At 45.5% G+C, this 16,143-nt stretch overlaps 1 protein-coding gene across 9 annotated transcripts in view; it reads left to right on the top strand.

The window, feature by feature from the left end:
* Positions 1-16,143, top strand: part of Cgnl1 (cingulin-like 1) — a 165,529-nt gene that overhangs the window by 50,199 nt on the left and 99,187 nt on the right. For all 9 annotated transcript variants that reach the window (XM_087562162.1, XM_087562157.1, XM_087562159.1 and 6 more), the window contains 3 exon segments: positions 6,135-6,236; positions 7,057-7,205; positions 8,217-8,352. In XM_087562162.1, the coding sequence (XP_087418288.1) occupies positions 6,135-6,236; positions 7,057-7,205; positions 8,217-8,352 (387 nt within the window).

Here is a 16,143-nt window from a genome sequence, read left to right as displayed (position 1 = left end):
CAGAGTGCCGCTGAGATTGACTTTCTCCTATCTCTTAATATCAATTTAATATATTTTGATAGAGCATTCAAATTTAAATCCCATCTACTATTCTTGCCTTTTATTTACTTGCGTGTTCTGGGGAGGACATAGCCTTTAGACTTGATATTAAGATTGTGTCATTATGGATTATGGACTTGGGACAGTCAGCCGGAACTGGGGAAGTCAGTGTATCCCTTCTGTAAACACGATGTCTAAGGTCAAAGCGTTCTTTGTGAGAAGGCAGGAAGGCAGGTACTCTGTGTTGAAACAATGGCACGGACAATATTAAGCCTTGTGAGTTTGCCATGTTTATGTTTCTTGAGGTAATTTTATGTAGTTGCTACACAAAACCAGTCTGTGGGAAGAGCAAGATAGGACACTCCAGGCTAGGCCACTGTGAAAGGCATTTTTACTTTCTTCTGAGACAGTCTCATTACCAAAGCTGGCCTAGAACTTGGGATTCTCTTGCCCTCAGCTCAGGAGTGCTGGGATTGCAGGTGGGTACTGCCGCATCCATTTATATGGTGCTGGGGCTGGAACCCTGGGCTTCATGTATGCCTGGCAAGGACTCTACTGACAGAATTGTATCCCCAGGCTCCATGAGTGGATTTCAGACAGACACCATGCTATTACATTACAAAATTCATTCCCTTCGTTGCTTCTAGCGCGAAGATTAGTTAAGAAACCCTGCTGGCTTGAGGAAGAGAGGGGGGTGGGATCTCTGGCACTACTCGGTGTCTGACTTTAATTGCTAGTCTCTGTCCCTCCTCCCCCACCCCCCTTCTTATGTTCTGAATCTGATTCTTTGCTGGCCACATTTTGGAGTTTTATCTTTTGGGAGGGGGATGCTGAGCGTTAGAATGTTTTCTTTTCGGACCGAGACTATCTTGGAACCAGCATAGCTGATAGGGATTTTGCTTTTGTTTTTCTTTCCTTCTGTTTCTTCTTCCCATCTTCCCTGTTTCCCTCTCCCTCCCTCCCTTCCTTTCCTCAGTATGTGATTCTCCCACTGCACTGATTTAGATTCTAAATTGGAGTGCTGCCATTCCACTGGAACTTGCCACTTCTGTGATTTTGCTGCAGGGCTCTCCTGTCCCCGCAGGTCCCTGCAGTTGGTGAGCAGGGCCTCTTCCAGGCTTTTGATACGCAACCCACACCTGGATCAGCAGCTCTGAGCCAAGACTCTGCAGTTTACGCTCCTGCTTTTATCTCTTCGCCTGGCCACTTAGCTGTAGGATTTTAGCCAATTCCCCTCGAGAGCTTCATCCTGTTATCACTTCCACAGTAGAAAAGAAACAAGAGCCCCTGAGATTCACACTCAGATCAGACATGATGCCTCCAGGCTGACTATTTAATCTGGCCCCTCTTCTTGATGGAAAGGTAGGGATTAGATGGGGAAAGCCAGTTCGGCCCACATGCATATATTTGCATTTGCTGACAGATCTGTGCTGAAGGTGGGGGGGTGAAAGTCAGCCCAGCAGTCCTGGAGCATTAGCCCCCCCCCCCCCACCACCACCAGGCAAGGGAGGGTCCCGCTGGCTGCAGACACAGGATCCCAGAGAACTTCACCCAACAGGTGTTTCTTCAACGAATACCTTTCTGTTTGTTTATTGGGATCAGACTTAGAGTAAAATGCTCGAGTCATAACTGTGTAGTTTGCTGGGTTTTTAACACAGATTTGCATCTGTGCAATTCCTACTCTAATCACAGGCCCGGTGCTCCCCTCACCCAGGAGTTACCCTGTGTGCACCTTCCCTGTCAAGCAAGTCCTCTTTCTAGAGGTAATCCATTGTGACATCGATAGCCTACATTAGTTTTCCTTAAACTTCATATCAATAGGTTACCTAATTACTGTCTATACGGCGCTATTTCTCCAGTGAAGTTCACTGTTACACTTATCAGTAAGTAGTTTGTATTACACACTTTGTGTGTGTGTGTGTGTACCTAGTGTATTTCTAGCTTGGGACTCAGCAATAAACCTACAGTGGATATTGAGCACTATTGTACGTATACTCAGTGTAATGGGCACTCACCCACACTTTCTCTTTGGTATATAAGCAGAAGTGAACTTCCAGCTCACAGAGTAGGGAGGACTGTTGCTGTGCATACTGCGAATGGCTTCAGGAAGGGGTGGAACAGTTAACACTCCCACAGAGGTGCACGCAAGGCCTGGGTGTTAGACCCTGACCAGCACCCTGTGTTCTGTTCATGGATTCTGTGACTGTACGTTCCATACAGATTAGAGCGCTCTATCTTTAGCATAAGCTCTAAAATCTGGTAATGTCTGTCCCCTGACTTTATATTTTTCTTCTTTTCCTCAAGTTGTCTATTCTAAGTCTCTCACCTTTCCATACAAACGCTAGATTTCTCCAGAGGTGGGGGTGGGGTAGGCAGAGCTGGGGACATGGCCTAAGGGTAAATAGTGGGCTTTTATAGAGGACCTAAGCTTGGTTCTTAGCATCTACATCACTACACTGCAACTCTAGCTCCACAGGGTCAGACACCCTGCTCTGGAAGCACATGTACACACACATGTGCACACATGCACACACATGTATACACATGTACACATGTGCATCATACATACACAAAATTAAAATAATAACAACAGGGATACATTTTTAGTAAAAAGCAAGGAGAGGAGAGAGAGAAACAAGGACTCTTGCGTGGGGTTATACCAGATATGCATATCCCTTTGTTCAGGATGCCTTCCTCGTGTGGCTGGCCCCTACAGAAGCACGGACCATCTCCCATTTATTTGTGCCCTCTGCTTCTCCTGTCTCTCACATGTCTTTCATTTTGGTTTATGGACTTTGCAATGCATTCCTTCTTTTGTGTGTGTGTCTGTCTGTGTTCTCTACCTAAGGCTGTTTTCTCTCACCCTGGGGAACCGTTCTAGTCTGTCCCACCGTCTTTTCTGCTGGCAGTGGGCAATCTCTCTGTTTTCTCAGATTGCCCTATGCCCATCCCTGTGTTCGAGGCTCTGTAGTTCCAGAAGCATTGTTTTCTCTGATAACTTCAGCCACACATTGGTCCTTTGTCTCCCATGGGTTCCCTGGAAAGCAGGCAGCATTTTTAGTGTTGTTCCGCCGAAAGCAATACATCTTTTCTCTCTCACTGCTTTGACTATTTGATCTTTTACTCTTGGAAGTTTGAGAGTAGTGTGCCTGAGTATGGTTTTCCTGTGTTTAGCCTGAGTTCTTGACCTCATAGGTCTCTGGTACTCATTATATCTGAAACACCCTGGCCATTTGTTTTGAATACTGTTATCACATTCTGCTCTCCTCAGCTGCATGTATTTTGAATTTTTTATAGTCTATTTTGTTCTGTGTGTGTCTGAATGAGTGTCTATGTGAGTATGTTTGTGTATCTGAGTATGTGTCTGTGTATCTGTGTTTGTGTGTGTATCTGTATGTGTATGTGTTTGTGTGTGTGTGCTTGTGTGTGTATGTGTGTGTGTGTTTCTTTGTGTCTGTGTGTGTGTTTGTGTATGTATGTGCATATGTGTGTGTGTTTGTGTCTGTGTGTGTCTGTGTATCTCTGTGTGTGTGTATTTGTGTATCTGTGTGTGCGTGTGTGTGTGTGTGTGTGTGTGTGTGTCTGTGGTTTCATTTGGCATATCAGATAATCTGGATATTCTTTCTCATCCTCTCTCTCTCTCTCTCTCTCTCTCTCTCTCTCTCTCTCTCTCGGAGGGCAGGGGACAGCCTCTCACTATGCAGCTCTGGCTGTTCTGGAACTCAGGCTGGCCTCAAACTCAATGCAATTTACTTGCCTTTGCCTCCAATGTGCTGGGATTAAAGCCACACACTTTTTCTTAATGTTTCAAATTCATCAACTTTGTTTTATGGGTCAATTTTTTTTTAAGTTTAAAGGCTTATTCTTTTAAAATATCTTGAAACGACCTCTTCATCCTTCTTTAAGGATGATCTTATTCTCCTCTTGTGTGTGTGTGTGTGTGTGTGTGTGTGTGTGTGTGTTTTGGAGTGCGTGTTTGTATATGTGTGTTCATGTGTGTGCATGCTTGTATATGTGTGTTCATGTGTGTGCATGCACATGAATGTATACAGGTACACTGGTGCATGTGTGTGTGGCCCTGGAGTTGATGTAGAGAATATTCCTGGAGCCCCCTTTGACCATATTCTATGGGGTTTTCTCATCAAACCCAGAACTCACTAGTATGGCTCATTTTGCCAGACAGTTCTCTCCCAGGGTCCTGTTTTCTAAGATGCCCATTTGGGCACGTTTCTAGATCCTAACTGGTGTGAGGAACTTTTTCCTTTTTTTTTTTTTTAAGAATCCATTTTGCTCATAGTTTTCTGCCTGCTGAAGAATATAATTTATAGCTCTTTGCTCTCCTTCTCTTCTGGGTCTCTCTTCTGTCTGGGTTATCCTCACTTCTGTTGTGCCTCTCTCTGGTTGGTCAGGCTTTCCCTGCTTCTGTAACTGTTTAGGATTTTCTAGTGCATGCTGGGTAGTAGGCGACTTACACATGTGCTGGATTGCCTTATCTTCCACCGAAGCGTGTTGGATCTTCTCTGATGAGCTAAATCATGTGTGTAGGTTGCCTTCACCCTGCAGGTGCTGCTGTTTTAGGCTTTGCTGAGCGTGGGTCTCATTGCAGTTTTTTACCTTTGCTCCTATGGCATGACCTATAGTCCCTTCTCAGCTCTCGTGAATGCCAAGATGTTAACCAGGCTTTGTCTGTTTTGGTTGAGTTCGACTCCATTGTCTACGCAGCTCAGCACAACCTGTGGTGGTTGGTTGACTTCTTTACCTCTTGGACCCTGTTTTTCTGATGAACTTTTAGAATCTCACCTTGTTTGCAATATACTTTAGGGATCATCTAAGAAACAAAAAAAAGATGTGTTTTTTTTTTAACATAGTTTTTTCTTACTTCTCTTATACTCTTACCCCAAGGTTGATCTTTTGCTTATAATACCTAATTTCCTAGGTGCTTCTTAACTCAATGTGAGTTGCACAATCCTTTGGATTGGACTCTTTTTTTTCCTCTTGAATTAAAGTAATAAATTATTCTCGTTGGTTGGTTTTATTTTGTGGCAATGGGGATTGAGCACCACTGGGCCTCACATATGCTAGGCAGTTATGCGTACTACTGGGTTACATCCCCAACCTTGCAAACTTGGTGTATTTAGACCTATTTTAAACTCAGAGCAGATTGAGTAGAAAGGACAGGAATTTCCCTTGCCCTATTGTGATCCTCTGGTACACTTGTAAGCATGGGTAGATATTAGTACACATAGTTATGATCTAAATCCTGCAGTTCACTGGGATTTGCTCTTGGTGTAGTATACATTATATTGGAGTATATAGGTATGTATGTGTATATGTGTATATATTTGTTCACATGTGTGCACATGCATGTGAAGGTCAGAGGCTGACACTGGAAGCTTTCTTCAGTTGCCATCCACCTTATGTTTTTTTCTCAAATACCATCACTGGGAAGGCAGAGACAGGAGGATGTCAAGGCTCACCCTAACCTATTTAGCCAGCCCCAGGCCAGTGAAAGACTATGGTTGTTTGTTTGGTGTTTTGTTTTTTAAAGGTGCCTCAGGGACCACAGCTAAGATTGTCCTTGGGCTTTCACATGCATACACAAGCAGGATGGCATGTGTCCTAAATTTAGTACCTTAGTAGTTCATAATATGCCTGAAAGACGTCCAATAAATCTGCACCTTCCTCAAGTGTTAGTCATGCTGGAAATCTGTGACATAGTCGCTCAGACTGTGGTGAAAGATGTAAAATAAACTCTGAGGGAGCCTCACAGTCAACTGTGGGGAGTGTTCTGGAGAAGCTGACGCTTGATTGAGTCTTAGGATGGTTGGTGCTGTCTCATATATTCTATCCCCGATGATGCCATGAGGAAAGTGAACTAAAGAAAAGCATTGGGTTGGGGATTTAGCTCAGTGGTAGAGCGCTTGCCTAGTAAGCGCAAAACCCTGGGTTTGGTCCCCAGCTCCAAAAAAGAAAGAAAGAAAGAAAGAAAGAAAGAAAGAAAGAAAGAAAGAAAGAAAGAAAGAAAGAAAGGAAGAAAGAAAGAAAGAAAAGCATCTCATGCATGTAACTGAGGCTATCTCTGCGATTAATTGCAGGCTCCGAATTCTTCCTCTGAAGGCAACGATCTATTGGATCAGAAGAACAAATTGATCCTAGAAGTGTCTGAACTACAGCAGCAACTGCAGTTGGAGATGAAGGTGGCTGGCTCTTACATTTTTCCCATTTTTGTCTTGGTTGATAAAGTTTTTTTTTAAAAAAAAAACATATTGAGATATCCAGGTGAGGTGAGATATTAGGTGAGGTGAGAGTCATTTTCACCCCCTAAAAGAAACATTCCTCTCATCCCTGAGCACATTCCTTTGGATTTGGTGGCTGCTAGCCAAAGAATTTTTTAAAGCAACAGAACAGACAAACACTGTTCACTTTGAGCAAGTGAAATACTGTCAGAGACAGGCAGTGCAGTAGGAAGCCACGTATATTGTTATTACATAAAACATGTAAACGTAAGTAACAAAAACAGCAAATGAGGTCTGGCTGTGTTTATGTTTTTATTTTTAAAGTATTCACTAAGTATGGGTATTTCACATTCTTTCTGGAACTTCTAAACCTTAATTACGTGGTTTGATTAAGTTGTTTAATAATGAAGGGACACTTACATGGGTCCCATTAGTGCTCACAAGTGGGCTTCTGGGCTCGAGATGCAGCTCATAGGGTAAAGGCCTTGCTCAGCACACACAAAACCCTGGTTTCCAGCCCCTGGGCTTCATAACCCAGGCCTGGTAGTGCACCCCTGAACTCCCAGCACTTTCGAGGTGAAGGCAAAAAGATCAGGAGTTCAAGATCATCCTGTCTACATAGACAGTTTGTTGTTAGCTTGGGCTGTGTGAGATCCTGCCACAGACAGACAGACAGACAGACAGACAGACAGACAGGCAGGCAGACATGGAGATGTGGGGGGTGGTGTTTCAGTATTGATAGACAGCAGAGGTATTTTAAAATCATACTGACTCACGTTAGAACCATCAGAACATCAAGGAGGAGAGAGAAAGGATGAGAGAGGATTTAGAAGAGCTGCGAGTCCGGCACCAGAGCCAAGTGGAGGAGACGGCCACCCTGCAGAGACGGCTGGAGGAAAGTGAAGAAGAGCTGAGGAAGAACTTGGAAGAGTGAGTGTCCGGCTGGAGCCCTGTCCTTCTGCCTTCTTGAGTCACGTGTTGCTAGAACCTTCTGTCCTTTTCCCACCTCCCACCCATACCACTCACGCCTCTCTCCTTTTCCCCTCTTACAAAGTTGTGCAGGGTATAAGCAGGGGGGATAATAGTTACTGAAACCCTTTGTGTACCTAGAGTGTGTCTTACAAAGCTTCAGCCCCAACAGGGGATCTTCTGGCATGTGAGTGAGAAGCGGTGGGCTCTGAGGGGAGATATGGAGTGACTGAGGTAACTACTAGGAACCTTGAGTGTGATACCTAAGAACTAAGGTTTCCAGAAGCCTCGGCCTAGCCTCCATAATGTGTTACACTACAGGGTTCACAGTCTCTCCCAGCATGAGCACTTTCTCCGGCATGGGCTGCTCTCTGTGGTAAATACTCACACTTATGCTCAGCCTGTGGAGAGGCAAAGTTGCTTCCAGGCTCTTCCTGCTATATTATCCTGTGAAACTTAGTGGCATGGAATCTAAAAATCAAGGTCTGATTTTCTTTCTGGAAACAGCTTTGCAAACACACCCACGAGAAGTGTTTTCTAATCTCGTAGGTGCTTCTCGGTTTAATCAAGCTCACAAGATTGACCTTAACTTGATGGTTCTCTTGCTTTATAGTACTGGATGGTTTTCCATGGTTTTTGGCACTTCTTCATTTTCTGTGTCCTAATGTTTCATATGGTCCACACTCATAGATGTTCTCACACACACGCTCACACTCATACACTCATGCACACACATATACACACACTCTTACACACTCGCATCCTCACACTCATAACATATGGTCTGTTTCTGGTAGAAAATGTCCCTGCAAATCTGTCCCATTTCATTCGTTTGAGTTCTTATCTGACATCTTGGCCAAATTAGACTATAGTCCTGAGGAGGCTTCTTGGGGCTACAGGTGACCATGTGACTAGGTGAGGACTGAGAATCCCAGGACCCTCTCTGACAGACCTCCTGTTGTCACCTGCCAGGCTGTTCCAAGTGAAGATAGAGCGAGAACAGCACCAGACTGAGATCAGAGACCTGCAGGACCAGCTGTCAGAAATGCACGACGAACTCGACAGCACCAAGCGATCCGAGGACCAGGAGAAGGGAGCCCTGATCGAGGTAAAGGGGCTGTGGGCCAGGTGTCAGCTCCACCTGCCTGGAAGGGGCGGACTTCATGGACTGGGTGCTATAAGCCATTTTCTGTTGTGTGCATTCGATGTGCACACTCACAATGGTTCCTACACTTAGATTCAGGGAGGCCATCATTGTCTTAGGGAAACTTTCGGCCATGCTGAAAAGTAGAGTGGTATGTTAAAGGCTGGGAAGACGGCTCAGTCAGTAAAGGGTTGTCAGGGCAACCATGAGGACCTGAGATCGACCCCCCAGAAACTATGCAAAACCATAGCTGAACAGGTTATCGTAGTGTGGGGGTAGACGAGATAGACAGAGCCCTGAGGTGTGCTGGCTGGCCAGACTAGCCTATTCTCTGAGCTCCTAGCCCAGAGACCTGTGTCAGAAAACAAGGTGACCCCAGGGAATGAGATCAGAGGTGACTTCTGGCCTACACCCCTCCCACCCCACTCATGTTCACACTCATATTCTCTCTCATGCACTCGCAGACATATAAACACACACATATAAACAGTCACAGATGTTCTCACACATACACACACATTCTTACGAAGATGCTCTCATAGACACACACTCACATGCTCACACTCATAACACATACTCACACTCACACATAGAGAGCAGTACATTAACACCCATCAGTTCTCAGCACAGACCAAGGAGTTGACAATGTTTCGCCATATTCCTGCATTAATTGTTCTGCTCTCCTATTCATCTTTGAAGTAAATTACAGATAAGATCATATTTTACTCTTTTTTAGACTTCTAGGGAACTTCCTGACACCGTTGCAATACCATTGTGGTAACTAATGTGTGTGTGGTTTCTACAGTAAATGAAAGGAGTCTGAATACTCAACCCTTGCTATCTCTGAGTCGATTTAACAGTTGATGTAGTGAGTTCAGGGCCAGCCTGGGGTACACCAGCCCCTCCCCAAACAAAGTTTTCTCTAAGGATAAATCCCCAGAGATGATGCCAGTGGAGATGCATTTCGGTGGTACTTCACCTCAGAGCCCAGAGGACATGCCCTGGTTCCATCTACCTCCATTCTCTTCCTCCTCTCCATCTTGCTCTTCTTTTACATTTTTTCCTTCAGCACAGCCAAGTCACTCTTGCTTCTTCCCCTGTTTCATTTGCAGCATACTTCTTGAATGACAGAGCATAAGAAGAATTTTTATGATTTAAATAACTTTGAAGTGCTTCCATATTTTTCCAAAATGAAGCAATTCTAGGATGAACTGCGTGCTATTTTACTTGAGAGAGGGTCTCATGTAGCCCAGGGTAGCCTCGAACTTACTATATAGCTAAGGATGACCTTGAGTTTCTAGTCTTCCTGCTTCCAAGTGCTGGGAGAGCAGGTGGGCACCTCCACTCCCACTTTATGCTGTGTTGAATTGAGCCCCTGGCCTCTTGCATGCTGGACAAGCAGTCTACCAACTGAGTCACACTCTGCACCCACGTCTTCCACTCCAGAAGCACATCCTACCCACTGTCCTGAATTTGATTCAGTGGTAGTTTTGTAGCTTGTAGTGGTAAGGGATGAAGACGGGGCTCTGGCTTTGGTGATGTGTGTTCAGGCCACAGCTGGGATGGGAACAAAGCACACCTTGTCTTAGACGTTGCCCTGGGGTTGGGTTCCCAGTTGTCACACTCCTGACAAGTCTGCAGAAGGAGGGAGGTGGAGAAGTTGTTGGTGACTATGCCTCTCGTGTTTGTCTTATTGTTCTGCTCTGACTTTTCAACAATCTTTAAAATACAGTCTACAGTTTCCATGAAGATCTCATCTCCTAGTCACTTTCAATTTATTCTTTGTATCTTAATAAGAAGTAGACTGGGGAAATTTGATAACAGATTAGACTTGGGGCCAAGTTTTCCCTGGCTTTTGGCTGAGAACAGGCCCCAGAGCACAATGAGCATGGAATCCACCATGAGAACTCACTGAAAACTGTTGATGCCTGGATGCTCAGTGAGCCCCTGTGGCAGCCCAGATTTTTCATGAGACCGTTCTTTTCTTGCTACGGTACTGGAGACTGAAGCCACGCCCCTGTGCACACTGGGCACATGCTGTGTAAGTGGCTCCACCCCAGCCCAGAAGTTCATCACTTTTTCTTAAATAGTATCAGGTCTCTACATGGAGTCTGTAAAATAACATGGCGGGGATGGGGAATAGCCAGACATAGTGATGTGTGCCCTTAATGCCCGCACTCAGGGGATAGAGGCAGGTGGGCTTTCATGTGTTAGAGGGTGGCCTGCTCTACCCAGTGAGTTTCAGAATAGCCAGAGCTACATAGTGAGACTCCATTTCCACAACAACAACAACAACAGACAAACAAAAGCAAACAACAACCAGAAATCAAAAATGTTTAAAGAAAGCATAGTAGAGAGAACCATTTTGCTGGGCTAAGAGCTGATGAGGAGAGCAGATCTGTTGTTTGTAGAACTCCTCCTGGGTCTGTAAACTTCTTTTTTTTTAAGTCAGGGTCTCTTTCCTGTAGTTCAGTTTTTTTTTTTTTTTTTTGTTGTTGTTGTTTGTTTTTACTTTTTATTTTTTCGTTTTTTTAAAATAAATGTGGGACTGTGAATAGAAGCCAGCACGAGAGGCAAGAGTGCTACCAAATGAACTGCATCCTCAGCTCCCGAGAACTATGTGGGTTTTCTTTTTGTTAATTAAAAGGACTTTTAAAATTGTGTGTGTGTGTGTGTGTGTGTGTGTGTGTGTGTGTGTGTGTGTGTGTACGTGCAGAAGTGCTCATGTGTGGGGGTCAAAGATAAAAAAGTTGGTTCTCTCCTTCCGCCTTGTGAGTCTCAGGGATTGAACTCAAACCACCAGGCTTGGTGGCAAGCACCTTCTCATCGCTGAGCCAGCTCACTGGCCCATGAGACCCATTTCTCAGCTCTAATACAAAAACAGTCTTAGGACTAGGGTTTGGCTCCTTTGCTGTCCATTCAGGTAGCATCAGGTCCAACCTGCAGCACCTGTCCAGATGCCATTCAGGTGGGTTTTTCTGATGGACAGAGAGTCTGCAGAGATGACAGGTGGCCCTTTCCCACCGAGCCCCAGGTACTTCTAAAATAAACTATGATCCTTCTAGCATTGCCTAGATCCTAATGAAAGTGGCTGAGCAATGCATGGCTCTCTCCAGCCATCATACACTTTCTAGGCCATTGGTTAGAGACTTGAGGCTCTACCTTCCTAATGCTTGACATTTGATACAGCTCCTCATGTTGTGGTGACCCCCAGCCTCCCAACTGTAAGATAATTTCATTGTTACTTCATAACTAATTTGCCACTGTTAAGAATGGTAATGTTAGGGGTTGGGGATTTAGCTCAGTGGTAGACCGCTTGCCTAGGAAGCGCAAGGCCCTGGGTTCGGTCCCCAGCTCCGAAAAAAAGAAAAAAGAAAAAAAAAAAAGAATGGTAATGTTAAATATCAGATATGCAGGATATTTGATATGTGACCCCTGTGAAAGGGTGGTTCAAAGCGGTCATGACCCACAGGTTGAGAACCACCTCGTTAGAACCAGAAAAAGAATGAATTCTGTTGGACTCCTGCAATATAAAACCTTCTTCCACCCCAGCAATGGGCATGAGCCAGGCGTAGGTTTCTTCGCATGCAGGACTGCGGTGGGTGTGGTATGCAGCTCTCTGTGGTCAGGGCTTGCAGCCCTGGGACATCCTAGTGCCCATCTCTCAGCCTAACAGCCTCTCAGCCTGCTGTTAGGATTACAGCTACAGCCAGTAGCAGCTCCCCACAGGATGCACTTCCTTTGTCTCCAGTTTTTCTTCCTTCCCTCGATGTTAGGCTCTGACTGGGTTACTCTGCTTCAGTTTAAGAACTGAATCCCCTCAGAATTCCTTACCCCCAGGGCAGCATCCCAGCCTTTCCTAGTAGACAGCACTCTGTTGTTCTGTTTCGTCTAACACTTAGGCCACACACAGTGTCAGCGTTCAGCTTTCTGGATGTTTTGTGGTCAGATCTGTGGTCACTCTGTAGGAAAAAGACGGTACCAGGTCCTTTCCAGGCCACACCCTCTGCTCTAATGTCTATCAGCTGTGTGACCTGGGAGTGCTTGAGACAGACAGGAGGCAAACAGAGACAGAGACAGAGAGAGTGACAGAGAGACAGACAGAGACAGAGACAGAGACAGACTGACAGAAAGAGACAGAGAGACTGACAGAGAGATATAGAGACAGAGAGACACACAGAGAGAAGAAGATATGAGAGAGAGAAACAGATTGAATGAATACATATACGCATGCACATGTGGGCTCTAGGAGAAAACCTCATTTCTCAAATGTCAGCCCTACCTTGATGTCAGGCCAGTTAGGTGGCTGGCCAGGGACCCCCAGGAGTGCCTATCTCTGTCTCTCAAAAGCTGGGCTTGAATACACCTGCCAGCCAGCCTTACTTTCTCTTCTTCTTTTTTAAAGCAAGTACATTCTGGGGATTGAGCTAGGGTCCTGGTGGCAGCAAGACAAGTCCTTACTCACTGAGCTGGATCCCCATCCCCACGGGTGATGTTAGAGGAGGTGTGTTAGCATCTCAGAGCTCCTGGCTCTCTCATTTATGAATGGATCTTAGTCTCTTTGAATAGTCATTTTTTTTTCATTTTATTTAAATTTATTTACTTTTTTATGGGTGTGGGTGTGGGTGTGGGCATGCTCTCGTCCTTGCCTGCCGTTGGAGGTTAGAGGACAGCTTGTGGGAAGGAGTCAGTTCTCTCTGTCTAGCCTGCGAGTGCTGAGGACCAGGCTCTGACCAGACTGGGGAGTTAGCACCTTTACCGGCCAAGGCATCCATCTCACAGGCCCCACCCTAGACGTGAAATGGATGCTTCCTTGTCACATGGCCCCTCTTGACCGCATAGAGGTTTAGAAATGAGCGATTCTAAGTTGCCAGATTTCCCCTTGTTTTCTTTGACTGTAGTGAAGAGAGAGGGACATTTCTCTCTACTGGATGCCTGTTTATATTTTAAGTTTTTCCTAGTTATCACTTTCCTTTTTATTTGATATAACTAAGATTTCATGCATTGAAGTGAAGTTTTGGAAACTGTATGTGCCTGTTGGTCTCCCTTCTGGAAACTTCTGTGTGATATGGCAAGGTGTAATCTGATTGGATCTGTGCAGCATGGCCCACTGAAGCGGCAGCTCCAGCCACAGATAACACCGTCTGTGTAGAATGGACTGCAAATCCTTGGTCCTTGACACGCCTTGGCGGCAGCACAAACACAGATACGTCCTGCGGGAGATAATGGTGAGAACAGGAACTGCTCTATCTAAGGACAACTGAAAAATGTGTGAGAGACAAAGCAGGGAAGGGTCACTCTGAGTTGCTGAGTAGAGATGCCAATAAGTCCTACAGAGATCACCAATGCCAACAGTGGTGGGCACGTTCTACCCTTCAAAAAGAGATGGGTAGGGATAGCTAGGTGGTTCCATGTATACACACACACACACACACACACACATATATATGCATATGTATATGAGGAATTCTCGAGTCTTCAGGCTTCGTCAAAGCTCATCCTGGCCTGCTGGGGGCGTGCTGGCTAAAGCTTGTCCTGTGCTGTGGTCTCCCACACGTTTGCCTGGTCCAAGGTTCCTGCTTATGCAGGAGCAGCAGGTCTCAGCCCTTTCACAGGGGTTGAACATCAGATAATCCTGCATATCGGATAATTCCATTGCGATTGATCACAGCAAGCTTACAGTTATGAAGTAGCAACGAAATGATTTTATTTCACCACATCATGAGAAACAAGGGTCACAGCATTAGGAAGGTTGAGAACCACCGCTCCAGAGTAAAGGAGAGGCTTCCCCTGCCAGTTGTTTTTAAATGAAACTCATTACTTTGTATGCTGACCTGAAAAAGTAGCTAAGGGTCAAAGATCTGGCTCGGTGGGCAAAGGTGCTGGCCTGGTAAACCTGGTACCCTGAGTTCATGGATGAATGTAAAGATGGGAGCAGGGACCAATTCTATAGATTGCCCTCTGATTTCAATACATAAGCTGTAGTGTGGCCACTGTACCCCTCTGACCCATCACACACACACACACACACACACACACACACACACACACACACACACTGATGTGCATCTTATGCATCTCACACAAACATACTGATACAATTAATTTAAATAATTGATCCGAAGGTTTCTCCTCCCTCCACAGTGACACACCTCTCGAACCAGCAAGTTCTCTCAGAGATCCTAGGGGCCCAGTGGCAGCTACTGCTCTGAGTCCTAAGGAGCTCAGGAGAAGAAACAGGGTGTGTTTTTAGTCAGAAGGTGGGGGAAGGGAGAATGGAGAGAATCCCAGTCTCTTGAGACTCCAGCTGTTTGGAGCAGGGTGACTCATTCACACCCAGAACAGACAGTGCTGCTAGTTGCTCTTGATCCAGTCCAAACTGTCAAAAAGCAGATCTGTATCTTTCCCAGCAGCTTCTCTCTCTCAGTAAGGATTTAGGAGAGATGAGCACAGCTGGGGATGTAACTCAGGTGGTAGAATGCTTGCTTAACACGCATGAAGCCTAGGCTGCCATCCCTGCCACTGTATAAAATGAGCGTGCGGGCACATGCCTTTAATCCCAGTGCCCAGGAGGCTGAGTCAGGAGGACCAGACGTTCAAGGTCACAGTGTTGAGAGTTTGAGGCCTTTGAACCTTTGTCTGAAAGAAACAAAACAACCACAAAAGAAAATGCACAATATATAGATAGGCTGTGTGTGTGTGTTAAGAGTGCAAACTGTGTCAGAGGAAGGGTAGAAGACTGTTAGGGATTGTAGGAAGACTTCTCAGAGGAGCCACACTGTGTCTTCAAAGAATTTCCAAAAGGCAAAGGGACTGGGATTGGGAAGGGAGGGGGTGACAGCTCAAAGCCTGCCTTTGTGAGTCTGGTTTGCCAACAGGTGGGCGCTTCTAACAAAGGGGATGAGGGGCTAACCTGGGCAGAGGAGAGGAAGGATCTAGAAGTTGCAGAACTGACTTGATGCTTGTGAAGGGCAGGATGCTCCTACATCCGGGTACTTGGCCAGCTGCTGGTCAGAGTCACAGGAAGGAAGCAGAGAGGGAGGCCCCTTCTAGATCCTTCTAAAACTATAATTGCGCTAAATCCGAGGTTTGTGTGGAACATGTGAAGCTCCTGGCTGGGAGATCAGAGTGGTGGTGCTGAGAAAAGATGAGAGAGAGGTAACTTAAAACAACAAATATTGGGGAAAAGTCAAGAAGCTTGCTAAAGGAAAGTATGCGAAATTGCATTCTTAGAGATATCTTGAGAGAGAAGCCAGACATGATCCTTGTGGAGAAAGTGGCTACCGGGAAGGAGTGTGCTGTCCTGTGATTTCCAGGGAGAGAAGACTCTTAAGGAGACAGGGGGAGGCTCTAGGAGGAGTCCAGGGTACAGTACCAAGGAAGGACCAGGGAGATGAAGAGGTGTGATGATTAATTTTACTTGTCAATTTGACAAAGTTGGAATCATTTGGGAAAAATATCAATTGAGGAATTGTCTGCCTCAGGCTGTTTTGGGAGCATCTTTGTGGGGGATTAAGCTTTGCTATTTTAAAATTAAGGTGGGGAGATCCATGATGGACATGGGGAGCCCTATTTCATGGGCTGGGCTCTGAATTGTATGACGAAGAAAATTAACTGAGGAAGCAGGCAAGCTGTCGGTAGAAAGGGAGACACTCGGTGATCTTGTCTTGATAGGGGAGCCACAGAAGCCACCTAGCAGGTGATTAAGGAGGGTGTGAACTGGTGAACAACCACACTTTGAAGAAGTTTGGTGGT

The sequence above is a fragment of the Rattus norvegicus genome, chromosome 8, assembly GCF_021556685.1.
Source record: "Rattus norvegicus strain SHRSP/BbbUtx chromosome 8, alternate assembly SHRSP_T2T, whole genome shotgun sequence".
NCBI classification, from domain to species: Eukaryota; Metazoa; Chordata; class Mammalia; order Rodentia; family Muridae; genus Rattus; species Rattus norvegicus.
Note: the sequence above shows the minus strand (reverse complement) of the source record. Positions and strands in the feature narration are given on the sequence as shown.